Source organism: Ischnura elegans, chromosome 6, assembly GCF_921293095.1.
Source record: "Ischnura elegans chromosome 6, ioIscEleg1.1, whole genome shotgun sequence".
Taxonomy (NCBI): Eukaryota; Metazoa; Arthropoda; class Insecta; order Odonata; family Coenagrionidae; genus Ischnura; species Ischnura elegans.
The window spans coordinates 121,741,902-121,755,072 of record NC_060251.1 but is presented as its reverse complement, the minus strand read 5'-3'; the positions used below and the strand labels follow the sequence as shown (position 1 = coordinate 121,755,072).

General features: G+C 37.9%; 1 protein-coding gene across 1 annotated transcript in view; it reads left to right on the top strand.

Moving 5' to 3' along the window:
• The window catches only part of LOC124160077 (coatomer subunit gamma), a 75,715-nt gene extending 67,865 nt beyond the window's left edge, over window positions 1-7,850 (top strand). Inside the window, exons 14-16 of the mRNA XM_046535795.1 lie at window positions 2,881-2,975; window positions 4,349-4,604; window positions 7,425-7,850. Coding sequence (XP_046391751.1) covers window positions 2,881-2,975; window positions 4,349-4,604; window positions 7,425-7,558 — 485 coding nt within the window. The 3' untranslated portion in view covers window positions 7,559-7,850. The remainder of the gene's footprint in view (window positions 1-2,880; window positions 2,976-4,348; window positions 4,605-7,424) is intronic.
• The last annotated feature ends 5,321 nt before the right edge of the window (window positions 7,851-13,171 follow it).

Below are 13,171 nucleotides of genomic sequence, written 5' to 3'. Positions count from 1 at the left end.
GCCACTGCCCTTTTTTTTGTCTTAAATGGCCTTCTTTTAAACATTTTTTGTTGTTATTTACGCGAAAATAAAAAAAAATGCTTCTTATTATTGATTTTATGCTGTGAAAGTTTGTTAAAAAATCATACATCAAGCCATTGATAGTGATTGAAGAGTCTTCGATTGAATCGTTGGCTCAAAGGTATATGGATCGCCATACCCGGACAGGCACCCGAGAAGTATTTAATTCGATCTTTCTTTCTTCCTTCCATGCTAATATTTATTTACACTTATGGAGCGCCTATTTCTAGTGCTAAAACTAAAAAAACCTTTCTTCTATATCAGCTTTACATAGCATTATTTTAAATACGGTGAAGAATCAAACTCGAAAACTAAAGAAGGGCAACGTATTGAGGTATAATTTTCACGAGTTCACGAAACTAAACCAATATTGCAAAATATTAAATCTACACGATATTTAGAAAATAATGTGCCCAAAACAGGACGTATTTCTGGCATCATTTAAGTTTGTCAATAATGTTTATGGTTGTTTAATAAAATCAAAAAATAAACTCATAATTTCAATTGACGTCAGGTTTTAGTCAATCTTCTCAAATATTAAGCAGATTGCTAATTTTTTTAATCCCATGAATAATAAATAATTGATTTTAAAAAGTTAGTGTTTCATTTAGTTTTCCCCAATATGCGACTCGTGCCTCCTAACTTGGCTAAAATGATTAAAAAGGATCAATTACTGAATTGTCGAGGCATGTAGCACAGCCGTATCTTTGCTTGTATGGAATTGGAGGGCATGCTACCCTGCCAAGCTCATGGGAGCAAGAACAGACTGAAAATATGTCAAGAAATGACTGAACAAATGTTGTAGCCAATAAAATGAATGTTGATAACAAAGTTTTCCTCTTCCTTTCCCTGATAATGAAAAATACTTCTCCAGCCTCTCTCCAGTTGGAAACATATCCCTGTTGCTGGGAGAGATTAACCATGTCCTCCACAGCCACAAAACGTTCAAAGGGGGTGGGGTAAGTAAGAGTGGGATGGGTATTGCCTGGTTGAGGAAGTGGGGGCAGGATAAAGAGAGGTGCAGTGGGTGGGAGGTAGAGGGGTGGGGAGTAAAGGGCCTTCAGCCTTGCCTGAGACTGCGTTTGGGGGCCGTGTTTTTTTATGACGCACTCAAGCTCTGTCACCGGAGAGGTGTGGGAAATGCTAGGGAAGGGGAACCACAAAATTTTCCCTCGCCTGTCCCCCCTCCCCCCCCCCAAAATGTAACATTGTCTCTATAATGAAACGTTAAAATGAAAAATATTTCCTCTATCACTGAGTGACTTAATTCTCTTCTTTCCTCATGTTTCCAACTGTGGAGTTGAAAAGTGGTATTTACTGCCAAGAATGTTGAAATTTGAGCAATTTTTGTAGACTTGCAGCATGTTCTTGGTATGAGTCAGTTGTGTAGGGTTTAAGAAGGAGTGTAAGAAATACCCCTCGCGACCTTACTCACATGTTAAACAATGAAGTATTGTCGACGTCATGTTTACGAGTATGCATGTAAATAGGGAAACTGTGTCAGCCACATTATTGTTCCTGGATTTATTAAGGACAATAATTTTCTCTCTCGGTGCTGCTCGTGACTCGTCTGTATTGTTTAACATTCACTGATTGAGAAATTAAGCTTCAGAGTAAGTCTGTTGCTGGCATCATCAATGATGAAGTGTCATCACTTCGTCGAAAACTGGTCCCCAAGTATTCAGTCATATTTGCACAGTAGTTATGAAATTGGCTCAAATTCTGGCGATAGCTTCATGGTTAATTAGAGCCAAAAGATATGAAAAAAAATCAATTTCGGCAGGCATTGTATTTCTCGAAGCTTGGAGACTAACTTTATGCTTAACAGTATGGTTATAAACATTAATTAAGATTGATCTAAGTGTGATAGGCATTGTTTATGTTAATGTGTATGCTTAATCAATAATATTTCAAACTGATCAACAATCAAATCAAATATCCTCGTGGAATACATAGGTGCAAATGGCGCAAAGCAGTTATTCATGTTTTTGACTGTGTTCCACCAATTTTAAAAATCTGAAAAAAATTATGATTATATTTTGATGTAGGGGTAACAACATATGTATATTTTTTTCTGAGTGTCTTATTGTTTCCTAAATTTTTTATTTCATTTTGAAAATTTCAAACTAATGTAAAAGTTTAGTTTTCGGTCAAAAAACTTTTTAAAAAATCAGGATGGTAGAACATAGTAGTGTATACATTTTAAAATCAAGAAAACGACTTTACAAAAATAAAAACTGGGGATATGGTTAAAAAACTAAAAATTGTGTTTCAATGTTTTTTTGGGGTTTTCTTCCATTGTTGAGGCTTGAAACTTTGAATGCAATTTAAGTGTATATTTTTTATTTTTCAAAATATCTGGGGGCACTTTTCACCATCTTAACCTGCTAGACCCTTTTGCATTTCAACCATTGTTTTTGTTTTCCATCAAGCCACGCACTACTTGCTTTAGAAGAAATTATTTCATTTGAATCATCCACATGTCCATATGTATGATAGCTGAATTAGAAGTGATTTACTTCCAGCAATGCAGCAGTTTAAGAGCTTTTCTTCATCAATAGTTCCAAAATTCATTCCATGAAGCAGTCAAGATTGCAGGTTTATGGGACATTTGATGAAGTTCATTTCGGAAATAGAAATTGCTTATAATGGTATCTGAAGTGCATCTCTGTACTTTGGCATTTACTATGGAAGTGTTAATATGATATTTGGTGAGAAGAGGTGTTATTTTATGTTGGTGATTCATGCTGGGTATTAAATTTATGGAGAGCATTTCATGTCGTTCTCTAATCACTTGTTGTGATCTTGACCGTTCAACAGGGACGTTTGGTGCCACTTTGAAGTTCTTGGTGAAGGACTGTGACCCAGCCACTGGACAGCCTGACTCTGAAGAAGGATATGACGATGAATACATTGTGAGTTCAATCACTGCTTCTTCTCCTCCCTTGCATTACCTTGATTTGAAGGGTTGTGATGAGTGGATGCTATTTGCATTGCCAACCAAAAACTTTTCAATGGACAATTTTGAGGTAGACCTTCAGCAAACTCCCAATCATCCCGACATTGTAAGTGCTCCTTCTGCATGTCGTGAGAATGACATATAGCCGTCGAAACTAGTCGACAGCAAATTAAAGTTTGTGGAACAGTGTCAGGTTTGTGCTTCACCGTGAATGAACTTCACTTGCCAAAATGCGGCCCCTTCCAGGGATGTAGTTTACCCTTAGGCTAGTTGACCTTGCCTCCGAAGTGTAACCCCACAAGATTGAAAGAGCGCATTGCAGAGTCTGTAGAGTATCTACAGAACAGCCTGTTAGTGCCGTCCGTTAACCATCCGTCAACCACCTGCTCTCATGATTGTTTGTTTTGTGGCCCATGACTACACTTTTGGCTTTCGAATGTCCAAGCCAAGGTTATGGCCAGATAACTTTTCTGGGGGTGAATGCATTTTGGTGGGGTTTGTCTTGTGAGAATAAACTTAGGCCTGATAAGCATTTCAGGACGGTTTTGAACCTACCTATTGGCCTCTACCTGTTGGAAGTGTAAATATTAGAGTACATACTATGAAGTGTTTCCCTGTGATGTTGGAAGGCTATAGATTGCATTGCCCATGATGTAGCACTGTGAACTTCAGAGGATTTACTGTTCAGCATGTGGCTCAGATGGAGACATTTCCAGCTTATCTTGTGGCATCTGCATTGCACAGCAGTGTGCCAATAGTTGATTAACAGTCATGGCCATCCACAGCATTCGAGGGTCGGTGCATCTGAAGGCATTTATACAACCCTTACGCTGTATTCATGTGGCTCCAATGCTTAGATTGGAATGGTATTGATCCCAATTGTAAGATCCTATATTTTAATGATTACTTCTTAAAAACTGACAATGCATTAAAAATACATTCAGCTGGGTTGTAAGAATATGGCTAAAAACAGTCATGGTTGAAGCTTTGCGAATGGTGTAGTTTTGTTCCATCGATGTTAAGTTGATTTTTTGACCACCTGTAGTTTGTTCTTCCCTCGAGTTTCTTTTGAGATGTTTTGCTCCTTTGATGCATTGGAAATATGTATACTTGTTTGGATTTTTTCCTCATTTCAGTTGCTGTGGTGTATGTACTAAGTGGCTATGCCACTGTTGTGGAGGGTATTCACCTCTCAGTCATTGGCAGATTTGTGGTGGCTCTGTTTGTTGAGAATTTTTCCCAAAGCACATTTAGTTGTTCAAATTATGAATTTGTTGCTCACCTGTGTTGAAGACTGTAGCATATGTATTCTCTCCACTGTCCTTTCAGTTGGAGGACATAGAGGTGTCTCTTGCAGACCACATGCGGAAGGTGACCAAGGGGAACTTTGCATCTGCCTGGGAGGAAGCAAGCACAGGGTTGAGCGCCGACCCGCCCACGCAGTTTGAGCTAGAAGATACGTACTCTCTGAGTGGAAACCTGGAAGAGGCGGTGCGCAACATCATTCGCTTTATGGGCATGGCGCCATGCGAGCGCAGCGACCGCGTGCCAGAAGGGCGCAGTGCCCACACCCTCCTCCTCTCAGGTGAGCAAGCCGCAGTGTGCTGATCATAACATTCACTGACCTTTTTTTTGGAACTGCAATTGCGTACGCAGAGGCTTAAGCCAAAATATGCGTCACATGCTGCAGGACCTCCTGGCTCAAGTCTGAGGAAGCTGGAGAAGAGCGCAAGATAACCGTGATCAAACGTTGAATGCTATCCTTATTGCCTGAATCACTTTATGCTTCATGGACTTGCTCAGAGTTTGTTTTGGGTTGTTGTGTTACTGTGGGAGGCGCTGTTTTTTGCTCAACTGAATCAAGATCTTGATGCATAAAATTGGCAAATATAATTAGAGTTTACATTTATGTTTCAAATATCAAACTTGATTACTTGATGGTTACAAACTTGCTTCTGGGAGAAAGAAATTTAAAAGTGTATGTCATAAATCCAATTAAAATAGTATGACTGATAATTTAATTGGTTTTAAGACACACATTTATGTGTTTCATGTCAGCCAATTTAGCAGCTCCACTTAATTTTGACTGGGAGGAAGTATGACTCAAGGATCCCACCTATGACAAGGGCAAGCATACAACGATACAACACTTCCAGTGTGGTAGATCTGAAATTCACAATATGCACTCAAAGTGTCTACAAATCTGGAAAATCAGGAATACTTTGGGAATTTCAGTTTTTGGGGGAAAACTTATTGAATTTGTCAAGGGTCCAGGAAAAATCGATTTGGGACGCATGCAGCATGTGGCCAAAACCATCCCAATGTGTGGCATTCTGATACTGCGCCCAATGCCTAGCAAAAAACAAAATATTTTTTGATTTTTGTTCTAATTGAGCCAGCCCTTGAAATCCCTTAAATGGGAGCAGCTCATATAATAAGTTTCCATTAAAAATACTTGCTGTTGGGATAGTGACACACTTGATGTGAAGGATGAGTCGGTTCTTAAATTTTTTTGGTTCTCAGTACCAGTCCGATTCTCCCCCATCGGTACTAGATCCTCTGTTTCAAGGATGAACTCTTATTATCTGAATTAATGGCAACTTTAAATAAACAAGCATAAGAAGAGAATGGAAATAATTTCACTTGAGATGTAAACAAGCAGGAAAGATCTTTAAAAAAACTTAAGATCGTCTCGATAATTTTATTTTCGGAATAAAAAAGTTGCACACTTAAACTAAGTGTAAAAAACTAACACATTGTTAAATAAATAATGCATGATCAAACCAATATGTCACATTACACCAGTCAGGCACTGGTTCTTTCTCCAGGCTTTGATTTAAAAAAATTAAACATTTTTACCCTATCTGGGTGTAATGTATTCTTTTTATTGGCAGAAATATTGCCTGCAGTTCTAAACAGACATTCACTGAAAATAGTGGTGGTCGATGTTGATTTTGAAGGGCCGTGCAAAATATGCTTGGAGCGCAGTTTATATACTGCATAGCATCAGGATCAATAGTGATTGTGGAAGCAATGACGAACTATTGCCAACATTAATAAATAAATATTTCAACTGTTTCATGTCTGCATAGCCCAGTTTTGTCAAATTATCCCATTAGAAAGTTGAAACTTATTGTTAGTAGGCATCAGCCGCCGTGGCCTTCGGCGAAACTCAAAAGGAGTTTGGTTGCCACCGCGGCGGTCAACCGCTGCACAGGTTGCGGTGGCACGAATCAGGTCACTCTAGTGCATGTGGACACACCGAACACTACGTTCTTGTTTAGCCACACACCACGGCTACTCAGGTGTGTGGCAGCCTTCATTGGCATCTGATGATATAGTTATTTTGCCATGATTGCGACAATGAAAAGTGGATTGAACATACGAAAAGAGTTTTAAAGAATTTCTGATAATGCTGTCTTACAATACGGTATTTAAGTTATGAATGAAAACCGGAATAATCTCGTGCAAGTCGCTAGTGATGACCTTAAATATGCTGCTGACTATTTTGGCTTTGGGTGAAAAATTGAAATCCTCGCCACTGTTCCGAGTCAGTTCCAAAGTACCGACTTTATGTAATCAGTTCCACTGGCCAAGAACCGGTAGTACCGAGAATGGGTACCGGAACCGACCCATCTTTACCTGAAACTACTTCATCAATTATTCCCTTACCTACAGCTCATATTTGGAAACTAGTTTGCAGAACTGTAGTGGGTTTCAGTTCCAGGTCATTTTAAGCTTCTAACTGGGCAATTTGTCTTGTTGAAAACATTTGAGTTAGGAATTTTTAGGAGGAGGTAGTGAAGAGTATCCACCATGGTTTTATTTGTTATTATGAGGGTATTGTGATAATTCCTATGTTGTTGTCTTCCCTTTGTTTTGAATTAAATTTGAGCTGACGCTTCATACAATATTCTGAAGGTTCATTTAGCCTCATCTAATTGGGATAACTTGTATGAGTGGATAAGTTTTTATCGCTTAAGATGCTATACACAACATTATTAAAATGACTTGACAATAATATTTGGGGTCAGTAATCTCTCTACCTTTATGGTCAATATTTTGCCAAAAATCCATATTTTTTGGACTGGATAGCACTATGGAAAACATAGCTATTTTTCTGGAAAACCTGTGAAATTTCTGCAAATTTGGAAATTGCTACTCTGTGTACAACTTGAATACTATAAATTCTAAACTCACAAGTGTACTCTGACATATTTTAAGATCTGGTGTGATTCAGGCTTTAGATAAGAAAGTTGGGAAGAATCATTGATTTAAAGTTTCACTTTGATTTGGATCTCCTCAACAAAATATTTGTATGAAAATGCTTTGAATCGGCATAAAATACAGTGTCAAATGCTTGCTCGTAGGGAATGGCTCAAGCGTTTGTGCTCTTTTTGTATAGGTGTGTTCCGAGGAAGCCATGAAGTGCTTGTCAGATCCAAGTTGGCTCTTGTCGGCGATGGTGTGACGATGCAACTCACGGTGAGGGCCACGAATCCAGAAGTGGCTGAACTCATCACCATGACAGTGGGTTGAAAGTCTCTGGAGAAAGTATTCAAGGAGGAAGATATTGAAGGATTCTGTTGTGTAGTTACAATCCATACTCTGGGTGATGTGCTCCTCAAAAAAAGTGGTGTGAGTGGCTGTTTTCAATCCCTTGTTTAGGATTTCATTTCCCCAATTGTTCATCCAGTGCATCTGTCAACTTCATTGATTGATTTGTGTCAAAGGTCGTGCTAAAATGGTTGATGGAGAAACATTCCACACACGCTATTGTTACTCATGTTTTTCCTCATTTGCGGGCACAATAATAAAGGAATTGTTTGAAGTTGGTCTTTCTTAGTATTTACTATCAAAAACATTACTACAAGGGTTGTTCAATAAGTCCTTAGAATTTCCAAGGGATTTTTATTTTGGAATAAAGAATAAATTTTCCCAAGTAAGCAGCACTCGTGACTAGTCAGCTGTTAGAGTTTCAGATGTATCTATTCCATAATTTCATTGTTGTTCTCAATTAAGGAAGATAAATTTAATTTGTTTATACAAATTGATAAAAGTGATTGTCATGCGATGATCAAACACTTGTTATTAAAAGGGTTAACACCAAAAGAAATCAAAGCAGAGTTGATGATGATGTTCAAAGTACATCTGTGCCTGTGCTAGCTACTATTTATGCACTTCTGGGTAAATGATAAAAAAAATGAACATCATTCTGGATGCCCTGTGGAAGTATGTACCCCAGAAGTGATTGGCAGAACTAACATTAGCAAAGTGAAAGGTGCAATCACTTTAATTTTGCACGAAAAATTGTATGCAAAGAAAATTCTCCAAGACAGTTGCCGTGTTTGCTTAGAGTGAAGAATAAATGCAAATGTGTGTTCAACTCTGAGGCTGCTTTGGTGATTTTATGTCAAAATCCTGAGGACTTTCTGCATTGATAAATAACTTTTGATGACATATAGGTTCATTACTACACTTCAGAGTCAAAATAAAAGTTATAACAGTGGATTTTTGATGGCAATGGGGAATTCCACTGAAAATAATTAATTAAGAGATAAAAAAATATCCTCCGAGCTGAAAATTACTGTCAAAGCAGTTCTTTTTTTACTTGCATATTATTTGTAAAATTCCACTTTGAAAATTGCACTCCACATGACCCAATGCCATGTTTGATGAGTGTGACGTCAGAGTCCAGTTAACAATATGTTTAGTGATGCCAGTTGACAATTAGTCCCTGTTTTAGAATAAACTGTGTCTCTCAGTACTTTGTGCTCAGCACAGTTTATTTTTCATAGCAATACATGTGAATTTCATCATCAGCCTTGTGATAGAATTATGTATATTGAATAATTGACAGGATTTTAGAATGTATGCATACTGGGAGATGCAGCACAGTCTTGACAAATGGCGCTTATTTCTTTTTCATCCTTCTCACCTACGGTGATTTTCACACTGTAAGATTTTGTTCTCACTTTCTGTTTTGGTGTCACCTTAGCCCCAGCAGTGTAAATGCTCTAATTTCTTTTCAGTTGAATGTATCCAACTGCTGAATCATCCTATGTCTCTCTTCCAGACCTAAGGAATGCGTCCACTTGTAAATTGACGTCAAATATATTCCGTCGTAATTTTTCTAAAAGTTAGCTTCATATAGTCCAATATTGTACTCATTACATATTAAAAGCAATGAGTAATTGACAGTAGTTAACCAAGCTCTAGATTACTGGTGAATGAAATGCATATGCAGTTCATTTAATTTACCTAACCTTTAAATTTTGCAGCTTTTTACTATTCTGTGCCAACATAATTTTATTGCCACATAAGAAATTAGCGACCATGAATGTGTCTACTTTCAGAATCTTCCCTGAATGCTCCTGTACTAATAGTAAGTAGGTGTCAGCCATTGTGCCATATGTACACCGTAAAATCTTAAAAACTATTCAAAACTGTTTTTGAAACACCTTTCAAGTGATGAATCAGTATCGTCATTGCTGTTCGTTAAAGCCATGGAGCAAATCTGCTTACTGGCATCCTGACGGCACAGGATGTTTTTGTAATGCCTAAGAATTTTGTAATTTTCGCAAACTTTGAAGCTCTGTAGCGACAAGAATATCGAGAATAATGAAGCCATATCTTGCATACATAAATGACTGTAACTTACCTATCAATGGATGTAAAAAAAAATTACTTTTTTAATTTAATGAGAGCTCCTTTGGGCTCCAAGAAAGGCAAAGACTGCCCCTATGAAAAAATTGTATAAACCTGTTTCAAAATTTTATACAATTTATACAATTGCCATGGCAATGTATAAGATTGTATAAAATTTTGAAACAGGTTTATACAATTTTTTCATAGGGGTGTGAAATCTGGGGCAGCTAAGAATTAAGGCTAGGGGGGGTTTTAGGCACAACTAATACTTGGGGGTATGGGGTTACTGCATACCTGCCAGGGTAAGCAGGAGTTTCTGGTGCCTTTCCCCCTGAAAAAATAAAGATAAATGGTTCAAAATGGTTTTATGGCTTTCTGAGGGGTATTTGATTAATCCTAGCACTATGCTATAAGTAATAATGATCCAATTAAGTAAAATGGATTAAACTAAAAAATTTCTCTGAGCTCTGGGGGTGGGGGGGGTCCCCTAAACCCCCCCCCCCTCGCTGCGCCACTGGATGGTAGAAGTCAAGGAAAGCATTTTCATTTGAAACAATAATTTCAATAATTTCTTCTCTCAACAAAACAATGCATGGGTTGATTGACATCTGTGCAGTTGCAATGACCAAAATTATGGTATGAAAGTTCCAATTCATCATTACTAAATTCACCAGAATGGCTTTTTTCTTATTAGCCAACTCAAAAAATGGCTGGGTGGGCGAATGTTTATGTCAAACGAGGAGATATCACCCAAACTAATGCCTATTTTGTGGAGATTCATAAATTTTACTTTTTGGATGGCTTAAAGTGCTTGGAGAAACGCTTCCAAAAATGTATGGAGCTGAAAGGAGACTTAGTTGAAAAATAAAAAGAAACTGACCCAAAAAATTAATTTTTAAACTTTTTTATAAAGACTTATTGAATGACCCTCATATGATCTCTATTGGTATAGAATGTATTCTGTAAGTATGTATAACCTTCTCATCTTTTTACTTCTCTTATTACCCTGTTTCATTCTTTGTATTACTTGGTTGGGAATATTTTCTGCTAGTGACATGTAATAGCTGTGGATATTCGTTGGCTCTAGCTGATAATCACTCAACTCTTATCCTGATGGTGTATCCCACCATCATCATTGGTGCTTTGGTGTCTGAGGCCTTCCTTTGTACAGCGTAAGCCTGTCTTTTCAATGAGTGCATTGATCTGTCTTCCCTCTTGTCCCAATTCAACCATCTCCTCCATTGCACCCCTAAGTGTCCCTCCCTTTACTAACTAGCTCTGCCTGGAAAAGTGTCAACTATGTGTGAATTGTTTTTACGGTGCTCGATTGTAGGGGCCAGTCTCGATTGTACCAGAATTTATATCCAGGACAATCGCAGTTCTCTTGTGTCCTTGCTCTTCCGAAATCAGCTTAGGTCCTAGAAACTAGAAACTCCTATCCTTTCCATTGCATCACCCTGTGGATGATGAGGAATGATTGTTTTCTTCTCTTAAGTTTCTTAGTACGTATAATGCATGTTGATCCTGTTTGAATTCCTGCTGCTTCCTTTTGAATTTTCCTGCCAAATTTTAACCCTGGCAATTTAACAATTTTAGTACCATGAAATTATCAAGCAAATATTTTTATTCTGTAGCAGAGAACTGTACCATAGTTGAAGGCACATTTGTCCAACCTGAAGCGCATATTAAGGCTTTAGAATTAATATCAAGACTTTTTTAGTGACCCCCATTAAAATACATTAAGGACCATACCTTGAATGGCATGTATAATAAAATTTTCAACTTCTACTTGTGACAACTTTGTGGTTAAATTTACCTTCAGAGGTTAGTTCTTTGTTTCCCTAAAATTTTCATGTGATAATGCGGGTTGCCTACACCATGGATACAAACTCTGTCCCCCTGGACCTACCCTATAGCTGTATCATGGTGTACTTCATTATTAGGTATGTACCACTTCAATGCCTAAAAGAAGAAATCACTTTGTCATCCATATCTGAAAACTACCATGGGAAAGCTGCCACAAAATATATAAACCCATTATTCCTTGGACTGTATGTAGGGCTTATAGCTTCATTTTTTTTCGTATTTTTCAGTTTATCCCTTTTAGTGCCAGCCCATTTTTCCTGGTTTGCTGAAGAATGCCTTTTGGCCTTTTGTTGCTGAATTTGTAGGTTTGCTCTAAAAAAATTATATAAAGCCTAACATGCATTTTCTGAAACTATTTTTTTTTCGTTGACTCTCAATACTTACGGGTATGTTAAAGCATGATAGATACAAAAAAAAATAGAGACAAAATCTACACGAAGCTCAAAAAATAAAAGGCATCAGTGCAAAATAAGCCTGGCTGATAGATCGGCCCTTGGCACACTTTGCAATTACTACCCACTGGCACAAAAAGGGTTATTTTGGTCTAATTAGGTTGAATTTTCAGAAAAAATTATTACATTCATCATAATAAACGATTTTCATAATGTTGTGTGTATGGCAGTGACGGCGCTAGCAGGTGCGGGGCTAGGGGCGAACCTTCAGTGCGGGGCCCTTCACTTAAAATATTAAACTCTATACCCCATCTACAAACTCGAGCATTTTGAATCCCTACCACTCTCTGGCTAAGTATGTGACAAACGCAATTGCACAATAAAAATTACTGCATTATTATTCCTTTTTCATAATATAATTTTTTGTCTAGCACGGACTTAACAATACAGTAATAGTTGAATTTGCGTTTTCAAACTATCGTATATTTTAATTTTTTTTCACGAACGCGGAGCCCCCCAAAGCGCGGGGCCCGGGGCAGTCGCCCCACCCTAAGGCCGGCACTGGTGTATGCAACGGAAGGAGCACTCCGGTAAATAAAGATGAAAAACAACATTTAAACTCTTGGGTTGCATCTTTTGCTTTTCATCATCACTTCAAATGAAACTTGTAAAAACATTTTGTGTGAAGGTAAACATTGCACTTTACACTATAATAAATAGTCTTTTATTTGCACACTCGACATCTACGCTGGGAGTTATCAAAATTCCTTTAAATGAATGTTCTATTCTGTCTTGATGGACTTGCTAAGGTATGTAATTTATTTGTTTTATTTATTTCACACACCACTGAAAACAGCCCTGTTTGACTTTTACATTGGGGTTGATAGAATTTAACAATCAATGGTGCGCCAACATCCATGCCCTGGATGAGGATAACTCACCTAGGTGGGTCTTGAACCGATGACCTATGATTTGGCAGGCGAGGACTTAACCCTACCGCCACGGAGGCTGGCAATTTAAATGTAATAATAATTTTTTCCAAGGCGACGATTTTTATGCCAAATGTCATCAGGTGTTGTATTGGGAAGTACTGTGGAACCTCGATTTATCGTTTTTTTAGGGGGATGGACGAAAAAACGATCGATGCAGGAATGTTTGGCTAGGTTGCCTATGTCCCCGGAAACACAGCATTTGATGATATTTGGTGTGCAATTGGGTAGTTCCCTTCATCAAAGAAAACGAAAGG